The sequence below is a fragment of the Tiliqua scincoides genome, chromosome 3 (assembly GCF_035046505.1).
Source record: "Tiliqua scincoides isolate rTilSci1 chromosome 3, rTilSci1.hap2, whole genome shotgun sequence".
NCBI lineage: Eukaryota > Metazoa > Chordata > Lepidosauria > Squamata > Scincidae > Tiliqua > Tiliqua scincoides.
In genome coordinates, this window is record NC_089823.1 from 5,781,542 (window position 1) to 5,801,583 (window position 20,042).

At 45.2% G+C, this 20,042-nt stretch overlaps 1 protein-coding gene across 5 annotated transcripts in view; it reads right to left on the reverse strand.

Annotated features, from left to right (window-relative positions):
* GDPD5 (glycerophosphodiester phosphodiesterase domain containing 5) overlaps nt 1-20,042 on the reverse strand; it is a 142,526-nt gene that overhangs the window by 38,646 nt on the left and 83,838 nt on the right. For all 5 annotated transcript variants that reach the window (XM_066620697.1, XM_066620699.1, XM_066620694.1 and 2 more), the window contains exon 3: nt 5,330-5,433. In XM_066620697.1, the coding sequence (XP_066476794.1) occupies nt 5,330-5,433 (104 nt within the window). The remainder of the gene's footprint in view (nt 1-5,329; nt 5,434-20,042) is intronic.

Sequence of the window (20,042 nt, forward strand, 5' to 3'; positions counted from 1 at the left end):
ACTATCTTGCTGGATCAGACTGAGAGTCCATTCTGTCTGCAGCTGTGTCTAGCTAGATGCCTCTGACAAGTTTTCAAGCCAGGATATATGACAGACGGCCATCCTCTGACTGTCTCCCCAACACAATTTGGCCAGAGGCTCAGACCACAACCAGGATGCAAACACAAGCCATTTAAAACCTGATTCTTTGGCACAGTTCTCCCCTGAGAGGAGAACTGGGAACTGTAGATCTTTGAAAGGGCTAAAACCTCCAGTATAGAACTCTCAGCATCCCCACCAAACTGCTATTCAAGTCTTCTTCAAGGAAGCCATGGGAGTCAAGCCATGTTTATGTCACTTCCAAACAGCTTCAATTTCTACCTATGATCTCAGAGAGGGGCTAAGCAGAGCCTTCCAACAGTCAGAGCAGAACAGTTTCAGCAGACAAATTCCACACCAGTTCATCAGCCCCTTGCCCACAACAAAGACTCTCAGCAGCCTCTGACAGGTTCTCGCCTTCACAGCAGTTTGGAGAGGACAAGAAACAGCAGACATTCTTCCACTGTTTCTGTGCTTCTCCGAGCCTCTGTGCAAGCAAGGCAAGACTTTTCCTCTCTGCTAGCAGGCTGGAGGGAAGGAGAGGCAGGGCCATCTCTTAAAGGCATTGAGCTTTAGGGAAGGACAGAAAACACAAGCTCTTTGCTTGTGCAGGAAGACCCTGCCTCTCCTTCCAGCCAAAGTTGCAAGGGATCTTGGACCAAGTCAGGTGGATGAGTGATGAAGCCACAGGCCCCAGTGGTCTGCTGTGGTCTGGTTGTTGCCAACTCTCCTGAGGTTCCACGGGTATCAAAAGAAAGGTGGCTCTCCCTGGGAGACGAAAACGATGGCAGGAGAAACTCTGGCTGTTTCTCATCTTATCCACGCCTCCGTGCAAGTGAGACAAGACTTCACCTCTCTTGCAAGCTCAGGAAAGAAGCAGAGTTTTGGACTTGCACTGCAGTTCGGGGAAGATAAAAACACACATAGCTGAAGACGCCCCTGCTTTTTCTTTCCTCCTCATACTGCCGTACAAATTAAGTGAAATCCTTGCAAACTATGGAAGCTCACTGGACATGCAAGATGAGCAGGTTTGGAATTCGTACTGAGGAGAGGGAGAGGCTTGGTTGGTAAAACCAGCGGATATTTTTATCCCTGGTCTTCAGGCATCTTGCAGGACTGTGAACTCTTCCCACAGCTAAACAGAACCAGATCAAGTGCTGTGAAAGCAAGCCAAATATAATCTATTTCCCTAACTTCTTCAGGCTGCTGAATTTGTTCTTCCTTGGTGTCAAGTTTGGCTGGAGATTTTTTAGCCGCTCAGCATACAAACTCCTTAAACCTGTTAAGATGCAACAAATAAACATGATCGACTCACAATGCCCAAGGGAACTGTCCAGCTTTGCCTGATGCAAATGTCAGATAAGCTGACAACGGACATGCTTTTCTCCCCAAATAGATCCCCAGGAGACTCAGAAATAACCTGACTCTGTTGACCACAGAATCCGAGGGCACGTGGGTGCATCTCACGTCAATCTCTGCCGGAGAAAGATCACTCACATCAGTACACTGTTGGAACATTTTCTGCTTGCACAATGTCCTAAGCTGGCAGTTTGCTTTCAGGACCACCACCTCGGGGGGGGGGGGGGGCTTATGCAAAAAAATTTTTGCATAAAATTTTGGAAAGAAGAAAAGTTGATGCTAACCACAGAGTTCAGAGAGAAAGGCTGTCCACGCTTTTTAAAAGAATTTGCAACCCTCTGCACTGGAATGTAGTTATTAAAAAAAGTAACAAGGAACAGCAAAAATTATAACACCATTTCTGATATTACCTTTCAAGCATCCAGGGTCCAATCCTATCCAATTTAACAGCGTTGGTACAACAGGGTATGCACTAAATCCTGCAGTGGTGGGGCTGTCACAGAGGCCTCCTCAAAGTAAAGGAATGTTGTTGGTTTCTTACCTTGGGATTACATCAGTGCTGGAAACCTGGATAGGATTGGGCCTCCAGTTGGTAGAATATGACTTTGTATGCCATACACTCCAGGCTCAAATGAAATCCCTGACCTCTCCAATTAGGGGGCATGAGTGAAAGGACTCGGAAATCTTTCACTCGGGTGAAAGATTGCTAAAAAATTTTTTAGCAATCTTAGGCTACAATCCTATCCTCACTTACCCAGGAGTAAGTCCCATTGACTACCATTGTTAAAAGAATATACATAGGAGCCTGTTAAAAGCACAGGTGCGTAACATTTCTCCAAATGCCGTCACAAACCATTGTAGCATCGGGTCTAATATATTAAAAATAAAATATTGAAATGAACAGGAACCCAACCTGAAATGGAGACCCAACCTGAAATGGGGACCCATCTAGTGGCTCCCTACCCACAGCTTGAGAAACACTGCTCTATTATACAAAGTTCTCAAAGTTCAAGGCTGGAGCTGCAACTCTGTGAAAGAGTCCCTGCTTTGCACGCAGAAGGTCCCAAGTTCAATTCCTGGTGGCATCTCCAGAAAGGGCTGGGAAACCCAGGAGAGCCACTGTCAACCAGTGTAGCCCACACTAAGTCAAACAGACCAGTGGCCTGTCTCAGTGGAAAACAGCTTCTTTGATGCTACGTTCTACAGCAGCTACAGACAGCTCCTTCTGTTCTTATCCAGCGTCGTCACTTGTTTTTGTAAATGTGCACAAGGACATCGCAAGAACACTTCTTGTAATATCCAAGTAGCATCTGCAGGGAAAAAAAAAATCACACCTCTCAGATGGCTTTAAAGGGGAACTTGAAACTTTCATGGAGAAGGATAGATAGAAGTCTTTTGAAACAAAGCTTCCATTTCCAAAGGCAGGAAACTTTTGAATGCTTTTTGCCAGGACCAGGAATGGGCAAATCCAGCACGGCTTGACTCGAGTCAAGTCACGAGTCTCCACCCCCCACGACCCGACTCAAAAACGAGTCATAACGGGGGCACTTTCCAAGTTGCCGAATCGCCTTTTCACAACTCAAAAGGACTTGAGTCAAAAGTTGCCCCCTTTAAAAAGCCAGCCGTGGGGAAAAAATGGGCCTCTGCTAGGGAGGGTACGTGTGCATGTGCGTAGGAGTTCTCTTTAACCACTCCCCTGCTGTTCCTGCCCATCTGTAAACAAGGCGGGAAGGGGTGGGATGGACTGTAAGAAAGCAGGGACAGAAGTAGCAAGAGGGAGGAGGGCCACATGCAGCAGCTGCGAGGCTTACCAGGACAACCCAATCCTTTACAACTCTACTCAGAAGTAGTCTCATTTGCTCCAGTTGTTCAGTGAGGCTCCCACCTCCCAGGTAACAATGGAGAAATGAGGAGGAAAGCGTAAACACTATGAAACGCCTCCTCCCTCTTCCTGGGCTTCTCCGGTCAATCCTAAGACAAGAACCCCCTTGGTTCCTTCTTCTGCCCTACCTCAGCCAAAGAAAATATCAGACCGCCCGTCCTTCGTCCAATGATCATCAGTTCTTTCAGAGATGGGCAAGAGAGCATGTTCCCACCACCCGCCTCCTATTCATTGCAAAATCAAAACACTAACCCTTCCCTGTCTCCTGGCTGGAACTTCCTGAATGCTGGCCCCACAAGGCTTTTTTGTGCCGTGAAAACAGTAAGGAAGCACAACCAGACACAGACAGACTCAAGTCTGCATGGGTGGGGAAGAGTGCTGAGTCAGGGGCCCTTGATTCGAGAGTGTTTTGCCAAGTCTTCCACACGGGCGACTCGAGTATACACAAGTAAACAAAAAACGTGCATTTTCACGACTCAGACTTGAGTTCCCATCCCTGGACAAGACAGATGAGAAGGAGATCTACTGCTTTCTTGGAGGCCTCTGGCTTCACAGACCTTTGGTCAGATTCTGTAAGGTTCTACTGGATATGGAAGAACAACAGCATGGTAGCTGTATTGCTAACAACTGATGGAAAGAGTTCAGTGAGTAGTGGGGAGGGGAGAGGGAAAAGACAGTCTCCAGTCCATCTGGCCTGGGACTACCCTAACCCCTATGATCGCACAGGCAAACCACTCACAGTCTTCTGTTGCACATCAAACTGTTCTCCCAGACCTTCTCACTCCGAGGCCCTGTGGACTCAGCTCTTAAAGACACCATACAGCTGTTCTGATGTTACAGAAAAATACTGTTCCCATATATTAACCTATTTACAAGGGACAGCCCTCACTTTCTGGTATCTCACTCTGATGAATAACTACTGTTTTCCCATTTTGCGTGCTACCTTGCACCCATATGCATCCGAATTTCAGATCTCTTCTGGATGAGTCACTAGAATATAAACCCTGAAGTGGCTCGGACAGACTGGATTCTGGCGCGCATGCACATAATGGACACAAAATGGCAGTGAACTGTTTCCCTTCCATCCCACCCTCACCACACCAAAGTATTTACCTAGATACTGCATTCACTGAATACGTTTGAATTCCATGTTTCATCTGTTCTCTAAATAATTATAACCCAAGCCAACTGAAGAGATAAAACTTAGACCCCATCCTATCCTTTCCCTCTCCTCCACTGACAAAGATGTGCTGCTGGAGCGAGTGCTGAATCCTGAGGGGGGGGGGAGAGTTCCAAATGTCTCCTCCGGGTAACAGAACATTTGTTCCCTTACACAGGGGTAATCCTCTGCCACACAGATCTACAGTTATTTTGCTGGCACAAGTCTGAGTTGACCCAGGAAGAAAGAGGCCCGGGAGTCAGAATTTGACAGCACTGCAGTTGCCAATACTCGCCCCCCCTTTCAGACTTTGTTCCACCCCCCTATTCCACCCCATCCCCTCCCCACCTCCTCCCACCTCCATGTTGACTTTACCGGCACCAGTAAACTAGATGTGACCCTTACTACTTAATACTGGTGGATATTAAGGTAAGCGTGCCTAGGACTGCAGCCACAGTTAATGAAATCTGCATAAAATTTGTACGTGTGAAAAAATGCACACACAAAAACGCTACTCGCATGGGTCATAGTAGGAACCACCAGGAGACATTCTTTCCTGCGCATGATAGACAGAAGAAAGTCTCTTTCAAGATGCAACATTGCAGGTGGCAAAGCGTAACGGGCTTGCATTAAAAATTAAATCTGCCAGCTGATCACAAAGGCCTCCTTAGTCCAGCAAAAAGTTTCTAACCTATAAAGTTTGCTTGTAATGCCTGTATTAACCATCATGGAGATGGCCACTTACGCTTTTCACATTAAACATCTGATCAAACCTTCAGCTCCCCAAAGGTGGTAAAAATCCACCCCTCCTGTACCAAGAACCCACTCCCCATCACCCTTCTCCTACTCACCAGTTGATTTCATTGTAGTCATTGTGAACTTCCTGCCAAAAATAAAACCAGACGACAGTCAGAAAGAAAGTGAACGCAAGGATCAGGAACCAGAGGCGCTCCCACTGAAAAGAAAAGAAAAATCAAATTCAGGGTGGATCTGGGTTAGTCTGGGGAAACAAGATAAATGCTGTAAATAAATCACACTATAATAAAGACCCATTTCTCACACTGATGGGTAAAACCTCTATCAGGACCGTACCACTTGAAACTGCAGGTAGAGTCAATTATATTATTCCCACACATGAGAAACCAGGATGTAAGGGAGAGGGCAAGGCTAAAACCTTTACCCCTTAATACAGCAGTTTTCAATAGGTGTGCGGTGGCTCATCCCGAGATGTTCTGCGAGACAGAGCGGGCAGAGGAAGCAATTTACAGCCCTTTGTACACCAATCAGCGTGTAGTTAGTCTGTAGAACTTCTTGGCAAAGGACGTGGTGATGGTGACTGGCCTGGATGCCTTTAAAAGGGGATTGGACAAGTTTCTGGAGGAAAAGTCCATCACGGGTTACAAGCCGGGTTACAAGCCACAATGTGTATGTGCAACCTCCTGATTTTAGAAATGGGCTGTCAGATGCAAGGGAGGGCACCAGGATGCAGCTCTCTTGTTGTCTTGTGTGCTCCCTGGGGCATCTGGTGGGCCACTGTGAGATACAGGAAGCTGGACTAGATGGGCCTATGGCCTGATCCAGGGGAGCTATTCTTATGTACTCCCATACACATCAGTGTTCCTACTGCTTTCTGCCCCTGCTTGGCCGCTCAACTGCTTTGCCCAATCGATCCCGGTCTTCCACAAAAAAGGATCCCTTCCCAATCTTTAGTTCAGGGTTAACTCAATAATGTTAACCCATAATATTAACCCATAATGTTAATGTTACCCCTGCTAATTGGGTAAGAGGCACTTTTTCAAGTGGGTGTCCTCTTTTTAGCAGGGGGAGAGTAACTGGCCCACCTCACCCCAGCAGTGTCTTTTCTAGTGGCTGTCTGCTGGTGTTCTTTTTTGCATCTTTTTATATTGTGAGCCCTTTTGGGACAGGGAGCCATTTAGTTATTTGATTTTTCTCTGTAAATCGCTTTGTGAACTTTTAGTCGAAAAGCGGTATATAAATACTGTTAACAACAACAACAACAACAACAACGTTAATTTAGCATATGAATCTGGACCAAAGTTTATATTTCCATAGACACTATGGTCCACAAATATCTGGCTGAAGAAACTGTTGGTGGAATACAGCTTGAGCCTCATTATTCACCTGGGTTCCCTTCCAAGCACTCACGTGGATGGCAAAAAACAAACAAAAAAACTATAGCAAATCCATTTAAAAAACAATGTTTCTTTGCTCCCGTGATTTAATAACAGCCTTGCTGATCTTTGTGATGTAAGGTAAGAGTCATTAAGAAGACAATCCATCAATCAGTCCTCCTCCAAGCCTTACCAAGGGGCTTCACTCAGTCCCTCCCTTCACCAATGCAAAGCGATCACCTTTCTTTCACGTGCTCAGGGGGAAGGGAAAGGCCACTGGAGAGAAAAGGACTGATGGATTGTCAGCCAGCTGCCCTCTCTCTCTCTCTCATTAAGGAGGCTACTTTTAAAGGACTGTTCAATTTTTAAAACTGATTTTAAAGGGGTGCATTTTTCCCCTTCTCCAGGGATCAGCACATTCCTTCTCATTTGCAGTGGCCATTTGTGTTGAGTCAAATTCGTGTATAAAAAAATCAGTGTATAAAAAGGCTGGACCTGTATACTTTAGTAACTGTGGACCCCCCCAAGGTCACCCATTTAGGAAGAGAAGCTACATAAGGAAGTTTTCAAAATAGCCCAAGATGAATTTCCTAAGCGGGAGGACGGATTCTAGTAGTTTCTAGAGGTTAAAAGATAAGCTTGGTGATATAAGCTGCAAATTTAGAAATGGGCTATGTCAGATGCAAGGGAGGGCACCAGGATGCAGGTCTCTTGTTATCTGGTGTGCTCTCTGGGGCATTTGGTGGGCCTCTGTGAGATACAGGAAGCTGGACTAGATGGGCCTATGGCCTGATCCAGTGGGGCTCTTCTTGTGTTCTTAAATCAGGAATCTGAATCCTCCCTTCACTAAAATGTTGTTGCATCCTTTAAGGAAGTCTTAGATGGGGAGGACCCCCACAAAATTTTCCAAAACAAAGCACACCCCAGTATATGATATAAAGGAACTGCATGTCATAATATTTTCACTTTAAATGTATTAACCTTGCCCCAAAGGGACAAATTCAAAGGAGCCCATTTATCCAAATCCAGCAATATGTCATTTATCAATCTATTAAAATATAACACAATCAACTGTGTTATATCTCTAGAGATTAGTATTCCTTAATACCTAATGACATTTGGGCACAATTGAAATTACCAAGCATTAAATACACTCCATGCAATATCATCCCTGACATCTGTTCAGATTTTGTCCAGCTACATCTCCAAAGATATCTCACTTTCATTAATTCTGGAATAGAAAACTGAGGTTCAGAAATAAAGTATCACCTGCATATAAAATAATTTTACATTCATTGGAGTTATACAGCAAACCATATAATCTATTACATTTTGTCTCACAACACAAACCAAATGGTTCCAAACACAAAATCAAAAATAAGAGGGAACAGAAGGCCATCCTTGTCTGGTTCCCTTCTCCAAAGGAACTGATGAGCAAAGGTAGCCGTTAGTCAATACTCTAGATCTTGGGCTAGAATATAAAATTTTTGATCCATTTCAGGAAAATCAAATCCCATCAAAATAAATATTCAGTGACCCATATCAAAAGCTTTTCAGAATTCAACAAAAGAATGGCTGCCTAATAGACCTCTCATTCTTCAAACAGATAGACAGCTATTGTAGCCAATCTGGGGAGAATTCATCAAGGGCTGTGCAACTTTGATGCACCTGCATTTATATTTTCACAACTACAATGCGTTTGATGCATGCACTGCAACCACTTGGGGGCTCATGGACAAACTAATCTCATTTATAATACCCTCAGAGACATACTGCATCGAGCCACTGACTTAAAACAGGAAATGAGTGGGTAGTATACCCAACCCAAGGGCAGGAAAAATCAGGATGAGCCAACCCATCAAATGATCTTCTCCAATCATGGCCACCATTCATGCCTCTGTAGGCAGCCAATTCCAACAGGTGGACTAAGATTAAAATCTTTTAACACTCACCCTTAAAACTCTACAAGTTCCCATGGGTTATCAAGGGGAGTTTAGAAACCAGAAAATAAGACCAGCAGCACATTCTACACCAGCAGGGAGCACCCAAAGCGGAAACTAGGTACTGGTAGTCTCCTAGTGATTTTACACTAGGTTCTGGTAGATCTCCTAGAGATCTCCTAGGGATTTTAACCTCCACCGAGTGTCAGCAATGCAAGCCACTGCTCCTCCCCTGAGCTACCTACCACCCTAATTCTTCAGATGCCAACTCTGCACTTTTAGCTAATTCCCCACATAAATATTCTGAGCATCAGTGATAACATTAACATCCACAACAAGAACAAGAGCTGAGCACACAGCCAATCCGCATCTTTAAAGGCAAGATTATCCAGGCTATACTTGCACACTGGAAGCTCCTATGTGGCTAACCTTGAGCATCATTCAAAACAAAGAGGGCAGCAATTTCAACAAATAAGCCAAGTCAGGGGTTTTCAGAGGAGCTCATTAGCATTCTGCATTTAACCACAAGCATCTCATTTGGTGCTTCCAACCTCTGGTTGCGCCATCCATCTCCCAGCTTGGCAGCTGTGACAGAATCACACTCCCCACGGGAGGGGGGCTTCCACTGGCTGACTGCTGAAATACAGAATCCAACGCCCGCTTGGACAAGCTGCATCTTTCACAAAATTTTATGTCTCTGTCAAGCCAAGCACTGCAAAGCATCCGCAGTAGAGCCAAGACGGGCAAAATTAATGAATTTTGATGAATGCAAGAGCTCAAAATTTCAGGCACTTAGAGCCACAATTTATTCTATGCAACTTTAATCTGGGGAACCACACATCTTGGGGCCAACGGAACATGGACAGTTTTATAACCTGATAGGGCTGCTGACTAGATGCCGTTCTGGTTACCTCATCTCAGAACCAACAGAATAGTAGACCAGCCTCTAATGGGTTTTAAAGCTTTCTTGCTTACCCAAGTCATCCAAAGGGCTTAATCGGAGGCTGTAACACCACAATGTAATGGATATGGTGCTGAATGAGGACTGGAGAGACCCAGATTCAAATCCCAACTCAACCATGCAAGGGGGCTAATCCTGTACTGGTCGCTATCTCTCAACATGGCTCTCTCACAGGTTTGTTACAAAGAGGAAGGGGAGCAGCGTGTATTGTCCATGTCTCAGAGAGCTGGATCAAAACTTCATTCCTGAATCACCTCATCACTTAAAGGCTCAGAGTAAGAATAAGCGTTGCACATCCTGCGCTTCTATACGAGTCACTGTTCTGAGTGCACCTCCTAAATAAAAGGAATTAAATTCAGAGTAGTAATTCAGGGGTACAGCAAGCAGCCTCCTTTTTCAGTTGAGAAACCCCCTAGTTGGAATGCACTCCACAGAGAAACTCACCTAGTGCTAACTTTGATTAATATGTATGAACTCGCATGCACCATGTTCCGCTAAACCAGGCCATTCATCTACCTGGCTCTGGCTAAAACAGTTCAGGTGGACTAAAAAAGGTGGACACAATCCACCAATAGTGCCTCTGGCATGAAGGTGAACCCAAGACCATAGCCTTTTGGTATGCTTATATTTTCCCACCAAGCAATACTTTTGAGAACTTACTCCCAGGAAGATGTGCATACTATAACATTTGACGGTGGAAATTCCCTTGTCACTGACTGTTCCATGGTGACTATATGAAATCTTTCGATTCAAAGGTAATACCAACTGCTGGGGTGCAGGAACAGAGGAGGACTGTACCCTTCTTCTGAGCTTCCTGGAAGAACCTCAGTGGCTACTGTAGACAGGAGGTTGCTGGACTCTTCGGCCTGATCCTGAAGAGCTCTTAAAATTCTTATCCTCACCACTTCAAATTACATCCAAGGGGCAAAGTGAGCAAATTCCTTACTCTTCCCCCCCAAAAAAAGATCCATAGATAGAAAAAGGACCCATCACACACCTCATATCACTGCAAGCAGTGAGCAAATCTCTGTCTCTCAGTTCCGAGTACACCCAGCATGTTGCAAGGTGAACACAATGCTAATCTTCCCTTTGTGGGTTTGTGTCAGAGGACTTGGAGGGGAGTGATTGGAAGCAACTACAAATGAATTCAAAATGTGTGCAAGTTTGAGAATTCATTTTCACATATCTTCACAACTACCCTGCAAGGATAGTCAGTCCTTTACCTGCAGTGAAGCCGGTGGGTATTTGAATATGGGTTTCTTACAGCCAAATCCAATGCCCTATTCATTCTGAAATCAGTTGCCACACAAACACACCCCCAATCTCCTGTAAGGATGAGATACAGGTTTCATAGCCTCTCAAGATTTATGTGCATGTTTGTTGCTATCATTATATACTGCACAAACTATTACAACTGCAGTTTAAGATTCTGCTATCTATCACCTAATCATCTTGGCATTTCAAGCAATCTGCCTCAAATGACTGGTTCAAAAAAACAAGCACAAGCACACAGAGACCACTTTCCCCCTCCTAATGTTTCTATGCCTTTCAGGTATATGAACATCCTTTTATTTATACCCCCACCTTTCTTGCACAGAATTCAGCATGCCATGCAGCTATTCCTAAGTACTTGCCCATCCTGGTGCTTAGCAGACCGGCTGACTGCTGGCAAGGATACAATATCTTGTGCCTTTAGACTGTAGCTGTGGGATCTGTGAATCAGTAATTTTCAAACTGCACTGAAGTCTGGTCTTTCCAATCCAACGATTCAAGGATTACGAAGACACACTTAACCTGAGTCCCCATGCTAGAGGCATTCAACAAGTCCAGTGTTATTCAAACTGTGAGGCGCAGCTCCTTAGGGAGGCGCCAGGAACTCAAAGGGGAAGCGCAGGATGTCCTCTTGCAGCAATACAGTCACACCCCTGGGCAGAATACGAGCCTGTCTTCTGCACTTTTTTTTAAAGCAGAAGAAACGGGAGTTTGCATGTTGTTTCCAAAGCTCTTAGACTCCAACCCCTATCTGGCAAGAACCGAGCACACTCAGTCTGCAGTCCTTAACCCTTGCTGATCCTTGTCTGGCTGGTTCCTCGTTCCCAGCTTACAAAGTTTAAAAAAATGAGTCCTCCTGGACCAGACAAAATCTACCTACTCCAGCATCCTGTCTCCAACAGTGATCAGCAGCTGATCATTTATAAAGCATGTATATTGCTGTGTATTAATATTATATTTTTAAAATCTGCATTTAATTAATGATATGATTAATATAATTAATATTAATATAGTTAATATATATTTAATATTTAATATTATATTATATTTAATATATAGTTAATATTTCTAGTCACTTCCTGTTTAATAATGTCACTTCCAGCCCTCAGGAACATGATGGGGAGTCATGGGGTCAAGGGAGCCACTGGCTGGAAAAGTTTGAGTACCACTGAACTAGTCCCTGAGCCCCCATTCTAGATGCCCATGGGCTATAACCACTGGATTGGGTTCTTTCCTACCTCACTACAGGTTGAGTATCACTTATCTGGACTGCTTGGGATGGGACGGTGTCTGGATTTTGGAATAATAATAATAATAATAATAATAATAATAATAATAATAATAATAATGAGGAGGAGGAGGAGGAGGAGGAGGAGGAGGAGGAGGAGAAATGCTTCTTCTTGCTCTTTTTGTAAAGTTAACAAAAAGTGTTGGACAAAAGTGTTTGGATCTTGGAATAGTTTGAATTTCAGATGTCTGGATAAGGGGTAATCTACCTGTACCAGCAAATTGCTGGAAAGCAGGGGGGTTTGCAACAGAACCTGTCCAGCTCTTATGAAAACATTTCTCTCCTACCTTTCCATTTTAACAACAGTGCCCTCGGCTGTTCACATCAACTTCTTCAAACCAATACCAGACACATCAAAACATAAAAGCCAGGAGACAGCAGAAAAGCCAAGTCAAATTTTCAGCCGAATGTGTAACACAGCAGAATGTGTAACATTCTCATTTTAGCCAGTGCCCAGCTTGCATGTTACATACCCAGCTACATGATATGTAGCCACTGGGAAAGCCTGTTGAAATAGAGAACTTTTTTTACATGCGACTGGAACACTGACCGGGAGGGGCGGGCAGGCAGATTCTCCCTGGGTAGTCAAGGTTCACAGCCTTGGTGCAGTCGTGGAGAAAGCCCTCTCCTGCATTTCCACTCACAACAAGGGCTTAAGAGTCATCGCTAGGACATTAAACTGGACCTGGAAACAGACCAGCTGGCTGATATTGCATCAGTTTGGATATCTACACCCAATTGTCAAATAATGAACTCTTTCCATGGCTTTTCAGATTCTTGGATGGCAGCACCAAAGAGTTAGATGCTCAAACACAATGAACTTAATGGAAACTCCATTTTTAATAAATAAAATAAAAACATGGGGGGGAAAAGAAACTCAATTTTTCTCCTCAGAAATGAGGGGAATACAACTTAAAATTAAAGAACAAAAATGGGGGGAGTGGAGGGAGCTGGGTTTTATCCTCATCCCCATGACTGCTCTTCAATTTTAGACATAGTGACACCAAAAACTTCACCCAGATCTCATTACTCATTTTATCCCAACATATTTTCCCTCCTACTTGGCATCAAAATGTTTGATGAATGATTCTTTGCACACAACTAGATTTCTACGCTGGCAGAGTAGTTCTCTGGATGAAAAGTGTTTCATTCCTAGCCCTTGTAGCTGTCCTCCAAAGGCACCCCCAGTTCTGCTTTCCAAAAGTCACGTCCAAAAAGCATACAGAACACTGAACCAATAAAGGGAGTCACCCTTTTCTGGGGACCCTCTGTGCCAAGGAAGCTCCAGATTTAAAATAACTATAAGAACGTAAGAACGTAGGAAGAGCCCCGATGTATCAGACCCATCTAGTCCAGCTTCCTATATCTCACAGTGGCCCACCAAGTGCTTCAAGGAGCACGCAATACATCAGACACAACCTGCACCCTGGTGCCTGGTAAAGTATATATATAAGCAAGCAGAAATAAACACTTAGCTCAGTTAATACTACTGTAGTAGGAAAATGGGTTTGGTCATCCAACAGCAGTGCCCAGCTCCCACTTCCATCAAACCACAAGATTAAATCAACGAGGAACACAGACACCACAATCTGCCATCCTTATTTATGTCTCATTTTTCTGAATGCAATTTCACTGCAAAGCAACAGACAGGCAGAAAAACACACACATTTTGGATACATGTTCCATACCACAAGGCCAATGGTACAACAGCTTAACCATCTCAAAAGCCTGGGAAAAATATAGAGAAACCCCCTTCTGGGTTACTCTCATAAGAAAATAAGAACAGCCCCACGGGATCAGGCCATAGACCCATCTAGTCCAGCTTCCTGTATCTCACAGCGGCCCCACCAAATGCCCCAGTGAGCACACCAGATAACAAGAGACCTGCATCCTGGTGCCCTCCCTTGCATCTGACATTATGACTATTTATACAGTACACCACTTTTAGGTAGTTTCCCTCTTCCTTCAAGGAGTTCAGGATGATGATATGCACAGTCTCCTCTTTTATACAATACTAACCTAGTCCTGTGAGGCAGGCTTAGGCTGAGAGACTGGTCTAAGGACACCTTGTTATCTTTACAAATAAGAAGTGAGGATTTGAACCCAGGACTCCCCAGTCTGCCAACACTAGACCACACTTGTTCTCTCACAAGAAGCTAAGTCTATACCAGGGAAAAAAACAAAAAACCAAATACACCCACAGGGCAAAATGCAAGACCCTAAACCTCAATCCACTCCCAAAGGGAAATTTTCTACTTCCAATCCCTTTAGTGCTGAATCCCCTAGACTAGAACTGTCAAGCCCATTTCATACAGCAGGCTGAAGAGCATTCATGGAGCCTGAAGAGGTCCAGAAGTCAAGTTATTAGCAGGAACTGATGTCATTAAGCAGGTGATGAAAGGTTTGCTTGCAAGATGATTGGGTTCTCAAGACAAGTGCCCTCCCACAATTTTCAGTGGGCTAAGGACCTTTTAACTCTGTCAATATTTGAATCCGTGGCTTACAGAAGACGACTGCATACAGATAGGTTTTTGGGTACCTGGAAGTCTTTTTATAAATTTATGTATTGATTCTTTACTAATATCCATTTTAAGAGCATAGGAACAGCCCTGCTGGGTCAGGCCATAGGCCCATCTAGTCCAGCTTCTTGTACCCACAGGGGCCTACCAGATGCTTCAGGGAACACACAAGACAACAAGAGACCTGCATCCTGATGCCCTCCTCTGCATCTGGCATTCTGACATAGCCCATTTCTAAAATCAGGAGGTGGCACATACACATCATGGTTTGTAACCCGGAATGGATTTTTCCTCCAGAAACTTGTCCAATCCCCTTTGAAAGGCATCCAGGCCAGATGCCATCACCACATCCTGTGGCAAGGAGTTCCACAGACTAACTGCACACTGAGTAAAGAATACTTTCTTTTGTCTGTCCTGACGCTCCCAACACTCAATTTTAGTGGATGTCCCCTGGTTCTGGCGTTATGCGAGAGGGAAAAGAGCATCTCTATCCATCCATCCCCTGCATAATTTTGTAGGTCTCAACCATGTTCCCCCACAGGTGCCTTTTTTCTAGACCATTTTATAAATGGTTATGCTTATTTGTATATTTACTGATTTTACACACACAAACACACCCCTACCTTTCTATTTTTATTTCCCCCCTTTTTTTCCCCTACATTTCATATTTTGTTTAGCAATTGTATTGTTTTATAATTTACCAATAAAGGAAATTTTAATTGGGCTCTCCCAGCACCATGCTTTCAGCAATGCCACGTCTGCTGACGCATCACTTTGCAGCTCAGGAGCTGAGAGCAGCTGATGGTGGTGCTGGGAGAGCCCAACATAAGAACATAAGAACAGCCCCACTGAATCAGGCCATAGGTCCATCTAGTCCAACTTCCTGTATCTCACAGCGGCCCACCAAATGCCCCAAGGAGCACACCAGATAACAAGAGACCTGCAAGGCTTCCTGGGAATTGTAGTTAAGAACATAAGAACAGCCCCGCTGGATCAGGCCATAAGCCCATCTAGTCCAGCTTCCTGTATCTCACAGCGGCCCACCAAATGCCCCAGGGAGCACACCAGATAACAAGAGACCTCATCCTGGTGCCCTCCCTTGCATCTGGCATTCTGACATAGCCCATTTCTAAAATCAGGAGGTTGAGCATACACATCATAGCTTGTTCCCCGTAATGGATTTTTCCTCCAGAAACTTGTTCAATCCCCTTTGAAAGGCGTCCAGGCTAGACGCCATCACCACATCCTGTGGCAAGGAGTTCCACAGACCGACCACACGCTGAGTAAAGAAATATTTTCTTTTGTCCGTCCTGCCTCTCCCAACACTCAATTTTAGTGGACGTCCCCTGGTTCTGGTGTTATGTGAGAGTGTAAAGAGCATCTCCCTATCCACTCTGTCCATCCCCTGCATAATTTTGTATGTCTCAATCATGTCCCCCCTCAAGCGTCTCTTTTCTAGGCTGAAGAGGCCCAAATGCCGTAGCCTTTCCTCGTAAGGAAGGTGCCCCAGCCCCGTAATCATCTTAGTCGCTCTCTTTTGCACCTTTTCCATTTCCACTATGTCTTTTTTGAGATCATGTGGGCTGGATAATGAGTTTCCGTAGGCTACAGCTGGTCCTTGGGTCTCACACCGAAAAGCCCTGTCCTAGACTGCAAGGCATTATCAAATGCAAACTGCCTTAAGCACTTTGACAGACAGGCAGGAAATAAATCTATCAAACAAAATGACTGGAATTCTGGTCAGAGCCTGACATGTTTATTCAGCTCCATATGGCTCCTGGAGGCAACATCATGCCACCATCACATGGCAGGCTCAAATACCGTATTCACATTCCACTAAGAGGAACCGCTTAGGTTTAAGCGGATTCCAAACGTAGTTTGGGAAGGGAGCTTCTCGCGGCTTAAGAGTGAGGATCTTGTACACTGTATGTTAGCTTGAAAGAAAGTGTCTTCCCCTGTTATTAAGGGGTAAAGAAAACAAGTTAGTCAGTCAAGAGCTTGATTTCTGTTGACAGTGCAGCAGTATTATATGATGCAGAAAGATGTCTTGGCAATAGCTATTTCTTAAAGCCACCTCAAGCCCCATGTTGTGAATGTCTATTATGATCGCTGAAATGACAACTCCAGCTGGTCTTTTTACCCGCAGTAATCATTTGCAAGATATGGGTTTTCTTATTAAACGTTTCACTAGGTTACCCTACAAGCAGTATCGATATGAAACTGACCAGGGCAATAGACCATAGCGAGATGGGTATAGCCCATATATATACCTATAAAATTTCTGGGAAAAGTATGGTCTGCAAAACAAGGCAGGTCTGGTCTGCTAGTGTTTCCCTGCTACAGCCTCACTCTCCCTCCCCCTTAAGCCTTGCCTTTCCCTGAACACACCTCCTCTCTCCCCCCCCCCCCCATAACTTGGCAGGACCTTATTCATGGCTTGCCATCTCAACGTGGTCTTGCAGCCACAGCACTCTGACACTCAAAGGGCGCAATCCTAACCCATTTTCCCCGCAGTGTCATAAGTGCAATGCAACTTCGAGGGAAGGGAACAAACATTGCCATACCTTGAGGAGGCCTCCATAACTGTCCCCCAACTGCAGGATGCAGCACATGCCCCAGTGGCACAGATACGCCAGTGCTGGAAAGTTGGTTAGGATTGCGCCCAAAAGCTTTCTTCTGATATTTAGAAGACAGGGTCATTGCACAAAGACGCACCATCTGACTCCAGCCTTCCTGCTCTCAATCTGTTCCCTCCATTGGGCCCAGAAACTCTTGAATTAAGAAGAACAAGAGAACCTCTAGCAAGACTTGCAGAATTTAAGAGCGCACTGGTTCAAATGCATTCTGAGAGACAGAACAGCAAGGGCAACAGAGGACAGGCCAATTCTGAGGGAGGGGAGGCTTATTAGAGAGTTGTCTTGTTTATTCTCCTTGATGCTTCTAGGCAGACACATCACTGAAGCAGAACCAGCAGGGGAGAAGGGTGTGCGTGCACGTCAACCAAGCAGGATGTGAAGAGCAAGATAAATGCCTTCCTCCACTGCTCTAGGAAAGAGACAGCCCTGAGAGAATTCAAATGGGGCGGGGATGAGAATTTGCCCTGAAACAAAAAGAGCAATTTACCCCCCCCTTTCTGAAACAGAACAGCTAACAGCCCAATCCTATACAGGTCTACTCAGAAGCAAGTTCCAATATAGTCAATGGGGTTTATATAGTTGGCAACCTTCAGTCTCGAAAGACTATGGTATCGCGCTCTGAAATGGGGTTTACTCCCAGGTAAATAAATAGGATTGGAGTTAAGGGCCCAATCCTAACCAAATTTCCAGTCCTAGAACGAGCTGGAATCCCTAGCATGTATACACTACTGAAACAGATGCCTGCGTTGGCTCGGTCATGTCGTGAGAATGGATGATGGCCGGATCCCAAAGGATCTCCTCTATGGAGAACTCGTGCAAGGAAAGCGCCCTACAGGTAGACCACAGCTGCGATACAAGGACATCTGCAAGAGGGATCTGAAGGCCTTAGGAGTGGGCCTCAACAAGTGGGAAACCCTGGCCTCTGAGTGGCCTGCTTGGAGGCAGGCTGTGCAGCATGGCCTTTCCCAGTTTGAAGAGACACTTGGCCAACAGACTGAGGCAAAGAGGCAAAGGAGGAAGGCCCATAGCCAGGGAGACAGACCAGGGACAGACTGCACTTGCTCCCGGTGTGGAAGGGACTATCACTCCCGAATCGGCCTTTTCAGCCACACTAGACGCTGTTCCAGAACCACCTTTCAGAGCGTGATACCATAGTCTTTCGAGACTGAAGGTTGCCAACAATTGATGCAGCTCTGCCAATGGGGCATGCACCACATCCACCAATGGAAAGGCAGTCACAGAAACCTCCTCAAGGTAAGGGAACATTTGTTCCCTTAACTTGGGGCCACGTTGCAGCTGCATCGGAACTGAAAATTTGGAAGGATTGGGCCCTAAGTCACTTAATGGCACTAGAAGAAAAGGACGGAGAATTTCTGCGGAGTTAAACCTCATTTCTACAAGTGGCTCAGGCCTGATGCTGAGAGTGTGTCATCACTGTTAACTGATTCATTCGCGCTCCTCTTTCTCTGAGCAGTGGGAACTTCACAAAAGCCTCTAGCCCAGAAGACTTCCTTTGGAAGAGAGCACAGTGGCAATTTACAGTGCCTTCAAGAGCAGATATTTAACACATCAGCAGGCATCACGGTGATGAAGGAGCAAATAGACACACAGCCAAAGCACCCTGCAGTCCCAAAAAGCTGCTTCGCTCCACCACCATTCCACTCAGCTCTGCCAGGTTATTCCAAACACCTGCCAAGTGTGTGCATCCCATACTCTTGGCACAAAGGATTCCTTAGCAGCCTACATCTGCCAGGAAGAACAAACAGGGCTTGGCAAAATCTGCCACTCTAGGAAACACTTGCAGAATTAGGCAGTTGATCACTTCATTCATATTACTCTCTCTCACACACACACACAGTGCTCTGCTCTAGGAATCATCCTGGATTCTTGGGACCAGGGACATGCGGTGGGTGGGGAGGCAGGGGGGGCAGAGCCTCCCCACCCCGGTCCTTTGAAAAGAGCCGCCAACGCATGAGGTGCGCAAGCACTCACAATACACGTGCTCTGCTTGTGAACCTCACATAGTAATGGCACTTTTCAAAGGCTGATGGGGAGGCTCTACCTCTCTAGCCTCCCCACCCACCGCACATCCCTGCTTGGCATTCTACAGAGGGGCCAAATTACCCTGGTTCAGGCTGCCCTTTGCTGGAACATCTTCTTCCCCTTGGAGAAATTGAGAGTCCTTGGGCATCTCACGCGGCGGCAGTGGCGTTTTTGAAGGGCACCTGCCTCCGCACCCACCCACCACACGTCCCTGCTTGGGACAGTGTCTTTTCACAAGCATAACCTTTATTTAAGAAAATAAAATAGTGAAACCAGGTTTTTTCCCTGTTGCCTTTAAATTCATTTATGTAATTAAAATACTTATAATAGATTTCTTTGTTAGCCTCGAGCTCATTCAATGAGGAACAGCAGGAGGAAAAAGCCCACTAAAATAGGCGACAGTCTATTGACAAAATGTCAATAGAGCTGGTTTTGGAGATACAGAAGCAGTTCAGAGCATCGTTCCAAGTCAACACCCAACCAACACTCAAGAGTCCTTGAACCAGCTTTCCTACCCAAATCTAAAGTGTGGCTTTCTCCCTCCTGCTCTTCCAGACCATGCAAAACTGGGTTCATCTTCTACACCAGGGGTGTCCAAAGTTTTTGGCAGGAGGGCCACATCAGCTCTCTGACACTGTGTCGGGGGCCGGGGAAGAATTAATTTACATTTAAAATTTGAATAAATTTACATGTTTACATAAATGAATATATTAAAGATGAACTTATATGAATGAATGAAGGTCTTGCAATAGCTCAAGGCCTATAAAAGGCCT